The sequence below is a fragment of the Antedon bifida genome, chromosome 8 (assembly GCF_963402885.1).
Source record: "Antedon bifida chromosome 8, ecAntBifi1.1, whole genome shotgun sequence".
Classification (NCBI taxonomy): Eukaryota; Metazoa; Echinodermata; class Crinoidea; order Comatulida; family Antedonidae; genus Antedon; species Antedon bifida.
The window spans coordinates 21135686-21151817 of NC_136233.1; the positions used below are offsets into that span (position 1 = coordinate 21135686).

Consider the following 16132-nt stretch of genomic DNA (forward strand, 5'->3'; position numbering starts at 1 on the left):
TTAACATAGCGTGAAATTATTCAATATCATCACTTTTTTTTCCTTTTTTTTTACTAATGTAACATTGTTTTGTATGTTTTTATGTACTTTTTTATAACATTTTTAAATAACAATAATAATAATGATATAGTACAATTATTTTTCAATCGAATTTGTTACATTTTACTGATGTAATTTTTTTGTTCCTTTCTAAAAATATTTGTTTATATATTCTTGTTTACCTACATTTCAATATTCATCATAAAATACAACAAACTAAAATTAATATAATTGTATGACTACAGTCCAAGTGATTCTCATTTGTTTGCTTTTTAGTGAATAACCAATTTTTTTGTATTTAAAGATGTATTGTCCCTTTAACTAATTCCAAAAAAATTTAAGAAAAAAGATTTCGAAAAAAAGTGGGTCATTTTGAAGTATCATAATAGTTATTAACTTTCACCTAAAAATAATTCAAAAAAAAAATCATTTAACTGAAATACAGATGTTTTTTTCTTAAAAAAATAACTTTGACTTCCAGTCAAAGTTTTCGATCAAAACATATCTCATAATGCAAATTGCCTTGTTTGGCTACTCTGTATGCATAATCATAAAACTTCCTCGCGATCTGTGTGAAAACACCTTCTCAACCGTGATGAGTTGTAAACAATTCTAATTAGCATCATGCATAATGCATACTCGTGGTTTGAAATCTTTGTTTACTTTCGCTCGCGACGATTTTCCAGACGAAATGTAATCAAATTAATTTTACCTGTTAATTACGTAAACTTGTTGTTTTTGGCTCAAATTTTCGACTTAAAGTGAATAACTTTAATATTACTTTGATATGGCCAATTTAAATTTAGAATATTTTGACCTTCATTTTTTGTGTTTCAAGGGACAATACATCTTTAATATGTGATTATAAACAGTTTATTAATAATAAATCAATTTCTTTCAATATTCTTTTCCTTTCAGTATCTTCCATTTTCCGCCATGCTAGCAATGTTAACAGTAATGATGTTTATGAAGATGGGATTCCTCTTGAAATCAGTTGTCATGGCAATCAGTTTTGTTTTGTACTGTTTAATCCTCCACCTCACCCATAGATCGGTTTTTACAATTTATGATCAAACGACAGATGGGTAAATAATTTAATTTTTAAAATTTGAGTGGTTTTTCAGGAGTGAAATTCAGTAATTATTGACCAAAATTAACAGGGTTATAAAACGTTTTGCATTGGAAATAACTAGGAATTATAAAAATAAAGAGAACATTATTGTACCTGTATTAAATCCCAGCTCATCTGTGGTCTCTCTCTCCCCTCTCTCTCTCAGAAACAGGCCCGTCAAAATTAAAATTTTATGAATTATTGTTTACAAATTTTTTAAATGTTTCCTAGAAAATACTGGTTAAGGATTTCTGGGTTAGAATATAGAATTGTAACCATACTTAAATTTTTGTTTTATTTTGGTATTTCAGTGAAGATAAACGTATACCTATGGCAGTGTCTATGACAGTCCAACTGGCTTTGATATGCATTACACTGCTTCTGTTAGACAGACAGGTAGGTGATAGGGTTCAAATTGGGAGAAAACATGTTATGAGAGGGTACATCTTGTTTTGTGAATTGGTTTGAAAAAATGGAGAATAATTAGTTTGAGGCAATGTTTGGAGTAAAAATGTTTTAGGAAGGGATGTTATACTGCTGGTCTAAAGCTCTGTCTACACTATCAAAGTAGTTGACAAAAAAAAGTGTACTGTGGTAGAGATATTCCCAAATATGGTAGTGATATGACATCATCATCACTTTTTTTTGTCACATAAAGTTTGATAGTGTAGACAAGGCTTTATTCATTTCTTAATAGTGCTCTGTGTTTTTATATTTCAGCTTTGTTACATGTCAAGGTTAGGCTTCTTATGGCAAATGAAGTTCAGAGTTGAGAGAGAAGAAGTTGAGACGATGGAATCTCTTAACAAAGTACTCCTTGAGAACATGCTTCCAGAGAACGTAGCAGGCCACTTTCTAAGAAGGAAGATAAAGGCTGATGTAGGAAAATGTTAAATGTATTTGCATGCTGAAATTTATCAATGTTTTTGCTTAAGTCAAGATAGTTATAAGTGCTTAAGTAAAAAACTTAGGCTTTATTAATATTTATCAAACTTGCATGGAATGAATATCATTCGTAAGAGGGCAAAAATATTTACTTAAGCTTATCTTAAACAAAGTAAAATTTTTTTTTTTTTTTGCTAAGCAAATTTGGTAAATTTTATGAGTATTATTCAAATTATAATTTCTTATATTTTCCTGTGAAATGAACTAGAGCCAATGTTAAGTGTTGTTGGTGTCCTCTTAATAGAGGTTCTGCTGTGTATATTTGTCTCTATTTACCTGTTTTAATGTCTTTCTAGGAACTGTACCATCAGTCATACAGTCTGATAGCTGTAATGTTTGCCTCTATTCCTAATTTTAAAGAATTTTATATGGAAACGGACATTAATAAAGAAGGTTTAGAATGCTTAAGATTACTTAATGAAATCATCGCTGATTTTGATGAGGTAAGCTCTTCTGTATTTCCGAACAAATTTAAACTGGAGATCTAGTGTGCACATTTTGTGTGCATTTTTAAAGAGAGTAGGGGGTTACCCTGGTGTTCTGTTCCTTTTCAGCCCCTATCATTAATTACTGCATTTTCCCCCACCTCAAAAAGAAGCTCTAATTATAAGCTTATTCTTTTTTAGGAATTTTGGGTGGGCTTCTTTTTAAGATGGGCTTCTTTTCGAGAATACTTTTGCAAACCAAAGAAGGGGCTATCTTTTTTTCGAAGTTTTACGTTATACGTTTTTGTTACAGTTGTTATCAAAACCAAAATACAGCTGTGTTGAGAAGATCAAAACTATAGGGAGTACTTACATGGCAGCAGCAGGCCTACACCAGGACAACGAGAATAATGACTCCTCATTTAATGATGCCTACAAGGTAGGGATAAAGATACAAGAAGCAGGGGGAAAAAATATACCGTTAATATTAGGAGCACCAGTAGGTGATCATGCTCCTTAAATTATTAGTAAGGAGGACATTGGGACCATAGGGTTATTTTTATAAAGTAATTATGTGTAGCCTAGATAGAGGCTAGACCTGTACAGTAGGTTATCCAGGCTACCTAAAATCGACCATCCTAAATTATGTTTAAACCATGAGTGATGTAACAGCCCCAGAGATTTAAGGACCCCAGAGCATAAGCAGCCCAATGCAACTACTCAGCATTGACCCAGAGCATAAGCAGCCCAATGCAACTACTCAGCATTGACCCAGAGCATAAGCAGCCCAATGCAACTACTCAGCGTTGACCCAGAGCATAAGCAGCCCAATGCAACTACTCAGCATTGACCCAGAGCATAAGCAGCCCAATGCAACTACTCAGCGTTGACCCAGAGCATAAGCAGCCCAATGCAACTACTCAGCGTTGACCCAGAGCATAAGCAGCCCAATGCAACTACTCAGCGTTGAGGCCCCTTAAGGAGTGCTAAACCAGGGGCCTTTGCCTTTTGTGTTATGCCACTTTTTTAGCCAATTAGCTGACAGGAAATAAATGGCTTCATAATATACCTGAAATAACATCAATTAGAAATATTTAAAAAACATCCAGGGACATAATTTGCTTCATTGTTTAAGACATCATACAGAAAGAAAAGGTAATGGCTTCAATAAACTCCTGGAAAAAATTAATTATTGTTTTCGAACTTATAAGTATAACCTTTCTATTTTAGTCTGCATTTTTAGATATGGTTTTAAAATAATATATAGTATATCATTTATCTTAATTAATATTAAATATAAATCAAATAATTAAACTTTGTCTTAAAGTTCTAGTATAACTGTTTACAAATGCGCAAACCTCACTCTAAATTTATCATATTTTTTTTAAACCAATTTTTTTTATATCGTCAGTTAAAGGCCTATTACTATCATATAAAATTGTGTTTGTTAAATGCAGTATTTTTATTCCGGTTCTCACTATTAGCTATCATTTACAGAGTAACATAAACAGGGAATGTTTTTTTTAAAATCAAAATTGGTTTTTTTTTCTTTGTGTGTTACCAGGATCAAGCTTGCCAACGACAAGCCTTGTATTACGTTGGTGTCCTGACTGAATTTGCGATGTCAATGCAAACCAAACTAGAGCAACTAAACAAACATTCATTTAATGAATTTGAGCTTAGAATAGGTAAGGTAACATTTGTAATGAATACTGTAGTAATATATAATATATATATAATATTAAATATAACACCCTGAGTGTATCCCTTACATTTGATTGGTTAAATTCATTCTAGTTCTATTCTAATAATAAAAAGTGATATTCAATGGTATTATTGCATGTTCAGCTTTTTAAAAACATTTTGTGCAAAGCAAGATTAACTCTTGCCAATTTATAGTGTACTGTTATATTTAAAAGTCCAAAATTAGAGCTTTTGTACATTACTATTGTTTGTATTTCTATGTTTTTTCTTAAAACAAATGATAATAAATGATACTTGACTTGACTTGACTTAATTTTGCACATGAGATGAGTTCAGATGATCTTGTGATTGGTAAATTAATTTTATTTCATCCTAATTGGAATCAAGTTTATTGAAGATTGGCTGTATTTAATTAATCATCCTATTCAAAAGTATTTTTTTATGAAAATAAATGAAGGAAATTTAAATGTTTTGTTTAGGTATAAACCATGGTCCCGTTGTTGCTGGGGTAATTGGGGCACGTAAACCACAATATGACATATGGGGAAACACGGTGAATGTTGCCAGCCGAATGGACTCATGTGGCGTTATCGGAAACATTCAGGTTTGTCACATGTTTGTATTGGCATGCTTGTACGGTATGTATTGGTTAAATAATTGGTATTGGTGGGATGTATTGGTAGCAATTGGTATTGGTATGTATTGTTAATTTGTATGGTATTGGTATAAATGATATGTATACATTGGAAATAGTTGGTATGTATGTACAGTATGTAACACTTTATATTAGTAATAGTTGGTATTATATTGGTAATAGTTGGTATTATATTGGTAATAGTTGGTATTATATTGGTAATAGTTGGTATTATATTGGTAATAGTTGGTATTATATTGGTAATAGTTGGTATTATATTGGTAATAGTTGGTATTATATTGGTAATAGTTGGTATTATATTGGTAATAGTTGGTATTATATTGGTAATAGTTGGTATTATATTGGTAATAGTTGGTATTATATTGGTAATAGTTGGTATTATATTGGTAATAGTTGGTATTATATTGGTAATAGTTGGTATTATATTGGTAATAGTTGGTATTTTATTGGTAATAGTTGGTATTATATTGGTAATAGTTGGTATTATATTGGTAATAGTTGGTATTATATTGGTAATAGTTGGTATTATATTGGTAATAGTTGGTATTATATTGGTAATAGTTGGTATTATATTGGTAATAGTTGGTATTATATTGGTAATAGTTGGTATTATATTGGTAATAGTTGGTATTATATTGGTAATAGTTGGTATTTTATTGGTAATAGTTGGTATTTTATTGGTAATAGTTGGTGTTTGTATGGGTTGCTAATAATTGCTCATACCATTTTATATCTATTGAATAGTTTATTGTTCATATTTAATAATAATTGTTTCTTTTACACCAGGTTACGGAAGAGACTGCCAGCGTATTGAATGAGCTGGGCTTTACCTGCGAAAGCCGTGGATTTGTGTCCATTAAAGGAAAAGGCAATCTGAAGACGTACTTAGTAAAAAAGATGAACAGATCTATATCACAATCGGCTAACCTTAGTTCGGTCTACTGAATTTAACTTGTGAATTCTTTTTAGTTATTTATTCAAACTTCTCACTAAGATGTACATTAGTGAAGGATGGGACCAACAGGTGGTAAACACCTCTAAAACAGCCAGTCCCAATTGCACAGTGGCTGTGTGTGTGGACTAGTACACCGGGGTAACTCCCTACTCATCTCGAAAGATGTACTAGGTTCTTTAAAGTGCACATGAGCTAGACACTGGACCTACGGTTTATAGACTAGTTTTACCACAAGAATCAAGGAGCAAGTGATCCTTGAACCCTTGCATCGGCTACGTAATTACGGTTCCACTGACTTAACTGATTGGGCACTCACTCATTATATGCATCTCATACTTTAAAACAGAATATCTTGGGTCTGCTCCAAGATTTGTGACCTACTAGAAATGTCAGTAACCTGAGCTGAGTTGAAATTCACTTAACTTGAAACATATTTTGTGACCTTTAGTTTGGACTTTAACAAACTCAAGTGTTCTAGTTGCGAACAAACAAACCATTTTTTAGGCTGCTAAATAGTCCCATGGCCCATTATGTTCGAGTGTATTACAGGTATTTTTAAGTGGCGATTTGTGTTTCTGGCTTTACCAAAAAAAGGTTAAAATTGCCTTCCATCTGCGAAAAGTCTAAACAAATTTTGAAACAGAGCATTTACAGTATTTCTTGCGCATTTTCTGCATTAACAATCTGCTAATTAAGGTATATTGTTGTACTGTGCTATAACGCTTGTTCAAACTTCTTCTAGTAGTTTATAAATCAAGAATTGTTTTAACAAATTTACATTATGTATGTATTTTATAAGAATGAAGTTTGAAGGTATCATTATTAAACATGGTTTCACAGTGTGTGTAGGGAGTTATAATTAATTACAACTCCCTGGTGTGTGTGTGTTTATACTACAGTATTACAGTTCAGCAAATCTTAAATGTACTGTTTAAAGCGTTTTGTGCTAAAAAGCACCATAATTATTTCAAGGTGAACTGGCTATATATGCAGTATATTTCATTTTTATAATATTTGTGAATTATTATAAAATAATTTTTTTTATAATATACAACCATAGCTTACAGCAATGCAAACTATCTACTAAACTAATAAAAGCTCTCTAGCCTATTTATTTTTTTTTTGCTCTACAGAACAGACCGCTTCCATATTTTCCCACCTGGACCTTGATATAAAATTCTATATGTTTGTAATTAATTAATCTTAATTTATTGTAAAATAATAAACATTCCAGGGTTTTTTTTAAACTATAGACAGGACTGTAAATATATTTACCTGTTAAAACCCTTTTACAAATGTCCTCACATATTGTTGGGTACACACCCATCTGTATCCATATTAATACATTAGGTTTGAAGAAATTCTTGAACGCGTATTGTGTATGTGTAAGTGTACTGTATATACAGTACAATAAGACATTATAATATGTAACGCTTGATGATCTGAGCGTGTTATTATTCGTTAATTTGGTTCGCTTTCCAGCTGAACTATGCCATGCGCATTGATGTATTGTTGGTCTTCGTCTGAACTTTAAAAATACCAAAACTGTCCGGGTATAGAGTGATAAAGCATGTCCCAACTTCCCAGCATTCGCACAATGAGTTTTTACATGACCTTGTTCCTACGTCGTTGGTTGTTGCTCCCTAAAGCTACCGAATTACTACTAAACATCCCAGAATGTGTCTACGACTTCACATACATACCTGTACCTAAAGTAAACTACTCCCTTTTGCATAACGACGACATAATTGTGAATGCTTCTTCCATTTTGTATGGACTAAAAACAGTTTCTAGTCTAGACAAAGGAAATGCTCCCAACCCAAAGCATGAAGCCAGTAACAATGAACGAAAGATAAAATCTGATAAAACTTTTCCACAAGTCTATCTGATAGAATCAATGTTCAACCATGGACCTAATAAGTTCTATACTATTTTTGCCAAATAAATGTCATGTGATATGGTACTGTATGTCTATAATGACACATCTTTACAACATGTACATTTTTACAAATTTATTGTATAGCATAATATACTGTGTAATATATACATAATTTTAACTTATTGTCACTTTGCTCTGTTAATATTATTATATCCAATTGTTTTTTATCTGCTGAACTAATTGTTGATAACATTAATAAATTATTTAAAATGTTTTAATTACATTGTATAATATATTCAGTGTATTATTTTCAAACTGATTCTCTGTACTTTATTTTAATCCAAATATGGATATTTGTCAGATTATCTGGCAGATTCTGCAATACAGTATCACACATGGTGCCAGCTATATCATGGTTAGATTAGGGTTATGGTATATCATACAGGCTTCACATATGAAGTTCAAAACTAACAATTTCCAATACCATGATGCAAAAACAAACAAGGTCAATGACCTTCAAACCCAGTTGGTCTTCTGTTTACCACTAATTAATTTCAATCTTCAAAAGAATATTGAAAAAATGACAATTTGTTTATTTTGTTGACATTGAAAATATAGGTTAATATTAAAATATATTTCCATCATAAAAACATTGCGTTCAATACTGATGAAGGGCATTGCATCATCCAATCAAAAACATTGTCTTTTACAATTATTTTACATTTTTCTTATGGTCTTTAAAACCATTTTCTGCTTTGTAAAACTCTTTAGAAGTTATCCAGTTCTGCGTTAACAATTGTACCTCCCACCAACATTATTTAAGACCACCTTCAATGCCCCCACGTCGGAAACGAATTGCGTTTGCGATCATCCTCCTGATAATCTCAAGGCATTAATAGATCAATTACAAATATCAATAAATTCAGAAATAAATGTCCTCATTTCACAGTGCATACTGGATATGAACGTGTTCTGAGCACAATACCATTTTACGTTTCATCGACTACAGACCACCACAGCATATTAAACGGTCTGACGCGTCAGAGGCCAGTAACTCAATGTTCTGACAACTTGCGTAATGTATCAAATGGTACAAAGCGTGAAATCGAGTCGTAAAGGAATTAGTGCTGTTAAATGATATTGTCAATTGTTTAAAATAATTCATGGCAAAATAATCTCCATCAATATATATAATCTCTGATTCCGTTGTTGAATTTTTTAATAGTATTGATTAAGAATATCGATTGATAGTGATACAGCATATTAATGCACTAACGGACAAAAAAGTTTCGGTTGTAATTTTCCAGCTGATGTATTTATGTAAGGACAATGATACGCCTAATTGAGAACCAATGAGATATCTTTTGCCTCATTAGTGCAGACATCTTAATCAAAGTTACCCCCTGCCGACTGAGATGAACGTATAAATTGTACAAGATGATGCGGCCTCTCTTCATTTGCTATGAAACCATTGCAGTGTACGCATCACAACAGAGCTCTTACAACACTTTGATGTATTTTAAGTGGAGGTGAGTTGTAATATTTAAAATTGTATTCATACTTCATTAAGTATTAATAAATTAATTAATAATTTAGTAGAACCCCTTTTTTTTGGACATCCCTGAGCCAATGTAACACCTCTGACAAGGGGTTGGGTCTTGGGGCACTTGTTGGGTCCTGAAGATGTCGCCTTTTATTTTGTTCTATTAAATAAAAATATTATGTTTATGTAAGAATGTTCATTTTTTTTATTTATACATATAGAAATTAAAAAGCATATGACTTATAAATAATAAAATAAAATTTACAATACTGCAGAAGTGATGTCTATTTAAAGGTGCAAAATTATAATTACATATATCGGACATATCTACATAGAAATTGGAAATATGTAAATTTACTAAATTTTGTTTAAAAAAATATTTTTCTTTTTTCTTGACAGGTTTTATATAATTCTATTTGGTGCAAGTGTATTGTTCTGAATTTGCATATATTTTCAATATTTGCATATTATTTTGAATATTCACATTGAATCTGTATACATAATATCAGCCTTCACATTGAAATTGAAAATATCTAAATTTGCTTAAAGTTCAAAAGCAAAATATACTTTACTTGATATTTTGTGTTTTATGTGATATATGCAGGTGCAAGCTTTTGTCTGAACATTTGCATATATTGAATATTTGCATATATTTGAATATTTGCATATATTTTGAATATTCACATTAAATGTTCATAGATCAGATTTGTAAAATGTAATTATTTATTTTAAACTAATTAGAATGATTAGCAATGTTTTCTGAATAAATTACTTATAATAATATAATATAATTATTTTAAATTAATTTTAACCGTAGAAAAGTAAACTAAACATAATTGGCCAGACTTTTAAACTTTTAATTTATTAAACAAATTTAATAAATATACATTTTACGATGCAGGATTATATCAGTAGAATAGCCAATTAAATGTCTTTAAAAAAAAACATTAACTATGGAGTTTAAGATTAGGCTTTTTTAAATTGCAACTTATGTTTGTTTAAATAAAGAATAAATAAATATATACATATTTAAATTAATTTGAAAAGCTACCAATTATTAAAAAGTATACACATTTTGAAAATTAAAAAAAAATCTAAATTCAATTTCTTGCAAAATAATTTTATAATAAAAAAAAATAGTACAATTAATTAATTGATATTAATTTCCAAATTTAAAAAAAATGTAATAAAATAGTTTCTTGTTTAAAAAAAAATGCCAGAGGTACTCATAGAATCAGGGTGTTTGTTGCTTGGTGACACCTTATTTTACAAAAAAAAATATAGTTATAATTAGTACAAAATAATTTTTAAATGAACAATGTAATAGAATAATTGCTCGTTAAGTTACCAGAAATACTCATAGAATTGAATCAAGGTGTTTGTTGCTAGGTTGCACCTTGGTTTGTAAACAAATGAAAAGATCAGGCTTGGTAACGCTCTACAGATGCGCGTGTGAGAAAACTCACTGATAGGTATTTGAAGTATTTCCATGACAAGGAATTCTTTTGTCTCAAGTTCTCAGCAAGGGACGAGCAGGTTGCGATTTGAAGGTCTTATGCCCCACGTACTTTTTAACCAATCACGCGGCAGATATGTCGCTAATTTGCTGAAGATCATTGATTTTAATGAAACGTACGATATCTACACTAGTTTAGACAATAGCCTTCGCTTACGATTATTGAATATCATTTCATAATCAATATAGAAAAATTGTTTCAGTATCCGAATCAAATATGCGTACATTGTTTAATTTCGGTGATGCCTTTAATAATTATTGATGAGTATTAATTCATCGATGCCTTCAGAGATACATTGGTTAAGAAAATAAAAAATTCCAAGGTTTTAGTCCACAGGGGATGATTTACTGTCCTTCATATAAAAATGCCATTGTCATGAAAGGTGTTAAATGTATTAATCATTTTTGTTAAATACCTAACCAACTTAAGCGCATTAAATGTGTAATTAATGTGTACCATGCGAATAGAGTAGAACCTTTCTTAAGGGGATATACCTTCGGGAATCACCATAGTGTCTCCTTAGGGGTGTCCCTTGAATAGGGGTTGGCTGTAAATCATATCATTTCTCCTGTCCCCTGAACAGATGTGTCTACAGAATAGGGATTCCCAAAGAAGGCTTCTAACATACACATACAATCATTACAAAAGTTAAATTAGTCTTTCATTTTTTATAAATATACATTTTTTATTCCCTAAAGTAGTTGTAATGACATGTAAATACATATTTCATAAATTAACATTTTTTATATTAAATTTTTATTTGTGTTATATTTTTCAGACTTTTAAAGAAAATTCCCAAGATGCATTATACAACTTTGTTTATTCTGATCACCATGGTTACTTGTCTGCTAGCAGAGGAAGTTAACGACAACAACATCAGACATCTACATCATAAATTATGCAAGCAGTTTTGGAAAAAAATGCTGAAGAATGTTGATGGAAATTCTGAAGATGTTTTCCTCGAATGGTACATTTCTTCAAAAAAACAAACAAGCACATTCCCGACAATATCTTTCAACAACGATAAAAACTTTGAATACCCGAAAATGGTACGAGACACAGACGGAGCACCGGTTATTGATCGTGCCAACGAGAAAGGTCGCCAGACTGTATCATTACCGAAACCAAACCACTCTTCTTTAATTCAATCACTTCTCAACAATGCTGGTTATGAGACAACATCAGAAACATATTTGGAAAATGTTGAAGTAACGTCAGCAAAACATTTAGAAGATTATGAAGCGAGAAAAGAAAATGTACACAATAAAGATGTGTTAAATCGACGCCACCATGGAAAGACGCATCACAAAAAAGAGCATATTCGACACAAGGGTCACAGTAACACACAAACATCTTCTTCGGAACATCTACAATAAACCTTTGAACAATAACTTTCTCTAGAAAACTTTTTCAAAATCAATTGAGATTTAAATAACTTTTTCAACATGAATGAACAATAACTAAAAGTTTACCACATTATTTTATACTGTATATATAAAGTTTATTTACTGATAGTACTTTATGAATAAATTTTATATTTGAAAAATAAAATTGATGCATTGTGTATTTTTATTTTAATAAAAATGGCAGGTTGTTTTTCAAAATACGAATCCGGTACATCACAAATCTATTGTTGGTTTGGTCTTAAAGCGTCTTGCTGACCTTTGACTTGACCTGTGTTTGAACTGATTTCCATAAATGTCCACCACATGACCACAGAATTCATATGTGAATATGGAGTTTGCTTTTGGAATCGCTGTAAAAAAACAACAATTATTTTTTATTATGGTGGGTTGTAGAAATGGGGATTTTAGCAATGGTAAATGGTTATGGTTATGGTTTTGGTAATGTGGAAAATGTTTGTGGATGATGGTGATGAAATGGTAATAATTTAGGTTTGTGGCAATGTCTGTGGTGATAATTATAATTGTGTCAATGGTAATAATTGTGGTTGATGGTAATGTCTGCAGTTAGTTATAGTACTAATGACAATTGTGGTTTTTGGTGTTGATAGTGTAAATGTGGTACTGTGGTGGTTTGGTAAGAATAATTGTTGTCTGTGGTAATTCTGGTTACATGTTCTTACTTTTGAGTTTGTCTTCTTTGGTGATTATCTTAAAGACGTTTCTTGTTTCTTGTAGCAAGATACCAGACTGTCCGATGTATGTTGGACATTTAGACTTGGTTACTGCAAGACAACAATAATAGTATAAAATATTTAAGACAACTTATTTGCAGTGAAGAAAACAAACATTTATACAGTGGAACTCGCCTTTGGGACACCCCTATTAAGGGTGACACTTTACCATGAAACAATCAGGGGAACTTTGTTGGGTCCCAAAGGTGTCCCCTTAATAGGTTCTACTTGCCTGTCATGATGCAGCCATGAAGATCTGCTTTTAGAAGTTTTGCTTGAAATTGCTTCATGTCTCTGGATAAAAATAAAAACATACAATAACAAATTTAAGTACCATTTAATAATACTGATAAAGATTAAAAAGGAAACTTATATTTAAGTTTGGATCTTAATTTACCTAGGTGAATAAATGGTTACTGGTTTTACTGGTTCGTAGTGAAAAAATGTAGTTTACTGCAGTAACTGCAGTAGAATAAGTTTTCCAAGATCTCTAAACTAAATTTTCATTCATCATTTGACGATAAACAAAGTTGTTTTGGTACGTTGAAAACAAATCTAATTATTTAGTTTCATAACCGTTTATCAATAACCTGCACGGCAATCATCACTCGAAGCGTACGTATGACGCAAAACCCACCATCGTTGTCGTCATTGCTTGGTACGAACAAGATAAACAACTTTGATTAATTAAACATATTTTTTGGATCAGTACTCAAAGAAAAAGAATGTTTTCGAAAACGTCTGGAGCAGTTATTGATGTTTCCTTGAATATAATCAATATCATCGTAGATCAGGAGAGAAGACGGAACTTTTGTAAACAACATTTAGAAATTGTACCATCTGTAAATGACTCGCAAAAATGACTGAAAGAAAACTTTCTAAATATAGCTGTATATTGATTATGTTTATCAATAAAGTAATTAATTAATTATTCTGTCTTATTTTTCAATTATTAATATCATAGATCATTAATAGATAGGAAATGAGTAAACATCTATCGAAATTACCATCGACAGTACCATCTGCGAATAATTCACACAAGGGGGACGTATAGTTTATAGTAATAGTTTATAAATACAAATTAGGTTATTAATAGGATACATATCGTTGATATAAAGTTTGCGGTACACCACATATATTAGTTCTGAAAAGAACTGTTGAGTTTCTCTACGTTTTGATCAATATGCTTTGATCGTCCTCAGGAGTGAGAATGTTATTTTTAGATGTTTATTTGCCTTAGAATCTATGGTTTCTTTTAATAACATAATTTATGTTCAGTACTCAAGCTAGTTATGGATTATGTCTTAATTTTGATGATGACACAATTTACATTAATTTTTAAATATTCTTCATTAAAAATTAAAATACAATTATTAATAAAATACTACAAAAAGATACTTCATGACTTGAAAGAAAAGTAAGAGAATCTATTTGGATAAGAAAAACAGATACAATAAACAGGGACGACGGTGGAAACATTATTCAGACCCAGGGAAACAAGCAAGGCGACTAATGTCGCAGCAAAACACAGCGCCCTAAAAAACACAGATGTGACGTATTGATCAGACTGTAACCAAGATCAACACAGAGAAACACAGTGCAAACTTTATAACGTCGTCGTACTATATTTAGTACTTTTCGATCGATTGGATAAAAAAAAGAAAAAATCTCTCCTATTAATAGAATAAGCAGCTGTTTTGGATGTCATTCACTCACTGTTTAGGTAGGTGTGTTAGCATGTATTCCTTAATGTATTCAAGCCATAGCTGATGTAGTGGTATATACATTTCATATCTAAAAAAATAAAAAGAAAGTTTTTCACCTCTAGAGGGCTCCATAGTATTAATACTGTGAATTGCAACAATACTTGTAAGTGGTATCATGCAATTGTATTGATTTTATTTCATCTATGCTTCTGTTAACAAATACTACCCATTTTTTTGGAACACCAATATTCAGAGGATACCCCAATATAATGGTACACTTTGTTATGTCCCAAAGATGTCCTCCCTTGATGGTTCTAATTATAATTAATGTCAAGACACAGGAATAAGCTCAACAATAAACTAATCACAGCCTTGCAACACATCATGAACATAGTGATAGTATCATCTGCTACATTGGCACTCTGGTATAATGTTGAAGATAAGTGGGCTTATATTCTCTGAAAAATATAAAAATACAGAATATCTATTCTTTACTTTTGATGTTCTTTTGAAATATCAAACAGTTTCAATGCTTTTTTTTCTTTTGATGTTAATCTTTTCTGCTTTCCTTTGGCGACCGGCTTCCGGTTCGTACGGTTCAGCTTCACTTTTTCCAAGCTTAAAAAACATTTTCCTTTGCCTTCCGTCAATCCTTCTATGGTTGATTGACGACTTGCTGGCACATTCCGTGTAATGAAACTGTTTATAAACTTTTGAGAATGTCCGGCTTCCTGCAATTAAAACAAAGGAGATGGTTTACTTTACGACATGATAATCTGAATGTCTAAATGAGAATGTTCTTCTAGTCATTAGGCCAGTACACTTCTACCTTGATATCTGTATCCTCATCCACGACGATGTTCTGTGATAACCCTCTGTACAGACCAGATACCAATTGTTTTTCATCCATCTTCTACTACTATTTATTGGTGTGTGAGGATTAGATACTTCTCTGCAATAAGTAAAGATTAAATAAATTTTTTTTATTATTGAATTTAATTAAGTGTTTTATTTGTAAAACTTAAAACTAATAATAATAATAATAATAGGCTTAATATTGATCATTATTTAATAATACCTTTTATTCTAACTATGTTAAGCCTATGCATATATATATACCATGATTTACCTCATAGGGCCTATCTAAGCTAGCCTAGGCCTAGTACCCTTTCAGATAGCCTACCTAAGGCTGCGACGTATACAGACAGTGAGTAGAGGGCCACTATCGCCGTCCTCTCTGTGTATGTGTGACTCTCTGTCTCTGACTGCCTGGCCTGGTCTGAATCAGTGAGGAAAATACCCTATTTTATGCCATATAAATAATCATTAATTAGCTAGGCCTAGTATTTTGCCAATCTAGATTATGAATCAAGTAAATTAAAACAAGTATTGTGATCATTAGATCAATAAGTTACATTAATTTGAGACAACAAATGATGTAAACACAAGAAACATGTGTTTGTGTTGATATTTCAGGTCAGGTCAGAGTTCACAGTTCAGACAGTACACAACACAC

The 16132-nt window shown here is 31.3% G+C and overlaps 2 protein-coding genes across 3 annotated transcripts in view; one reads left to right on the top strand and one right to left on the bottom strand.

Moving 5' to 3' along the window:
* Positions 1 to 8047, top strand: part of LOC144849550 (adenylate cyclase type 2-like) — a 69110-nt gene extending 61063 nt beyond the window's left edge. The window contains exons 17-24 of the mRNA XM_078706491.1: positions 958 to 1124; positions 1462 to 1546; positions 1871 to 2029; positions 2392 to 2538; positions 2834 to 2959; positions 4085 to 4208; positions 4704 to 4828; positions 5666 to 8047. Of these exons, the coding sequence (XP_078562617.1) occupies positions 958 to 1124; positions 1462 to 1546; positions 1871 to 2029; positions 2392 to 2538; positions 2834 to 2959; positions 4085 to 4208; positions 4704 to 4828; positions 5666 to 5824 (1092 nt within the window). The 3' untranslated portion in view covers positions 5825 to 8047. The remainder of the gene's footprint in view (positions 1 to 957; positions 1125 to 1461; positions 1547 to 1870; positions 2030 to 2391; positions 2539 to 2833; positions 2960 to 4084; positions 4209 to 4703; positions 4829 to 5665) is intronic.
* Positions 8048 to 12216: 4169 nt separating this feature from the next.
* LOC144850732 (ribonuclease P protein subunit p29-like) lies at positions 12217 to 16093 on the bottom strand. Of its 2 annotated transcripts, none has more exons than XM_078708132.1 (7): positions 16032 to 16093; positions 15446 to 15568; positions 15112 to 15347; positions 14627 to 14704; positions 13143 to 13204; positions 12860 to 12961; positions 12217 to 12529 (listed from the first exon to the last, which is right to left on the bottom strand). In XM_078708132.1, exons 2-7 carry the CDS (start codon positions 15524 to 15526, stop codon positions 12393 to 12395), a joined length of 696 nt encoding a protein of 231 aa, XP_078564258.1. In that variant the 5' UTR covers positions 15527 to 15568; positions 16032 to 16093; the 3' UTR covers positions 12217 to 12392. The 2 variants fall into 2 exon arrangements, with proteins under 2 accessions (XP_078564258.1, XP_078564260.1); XM_078708134.1 differs by lacking the exon at positions 16032 to 16093 and adding an exon at positions 15800 to 15998.
* Between the last annotated feature and the right edge of the window lie 39 nt (positions 16094 to 16132).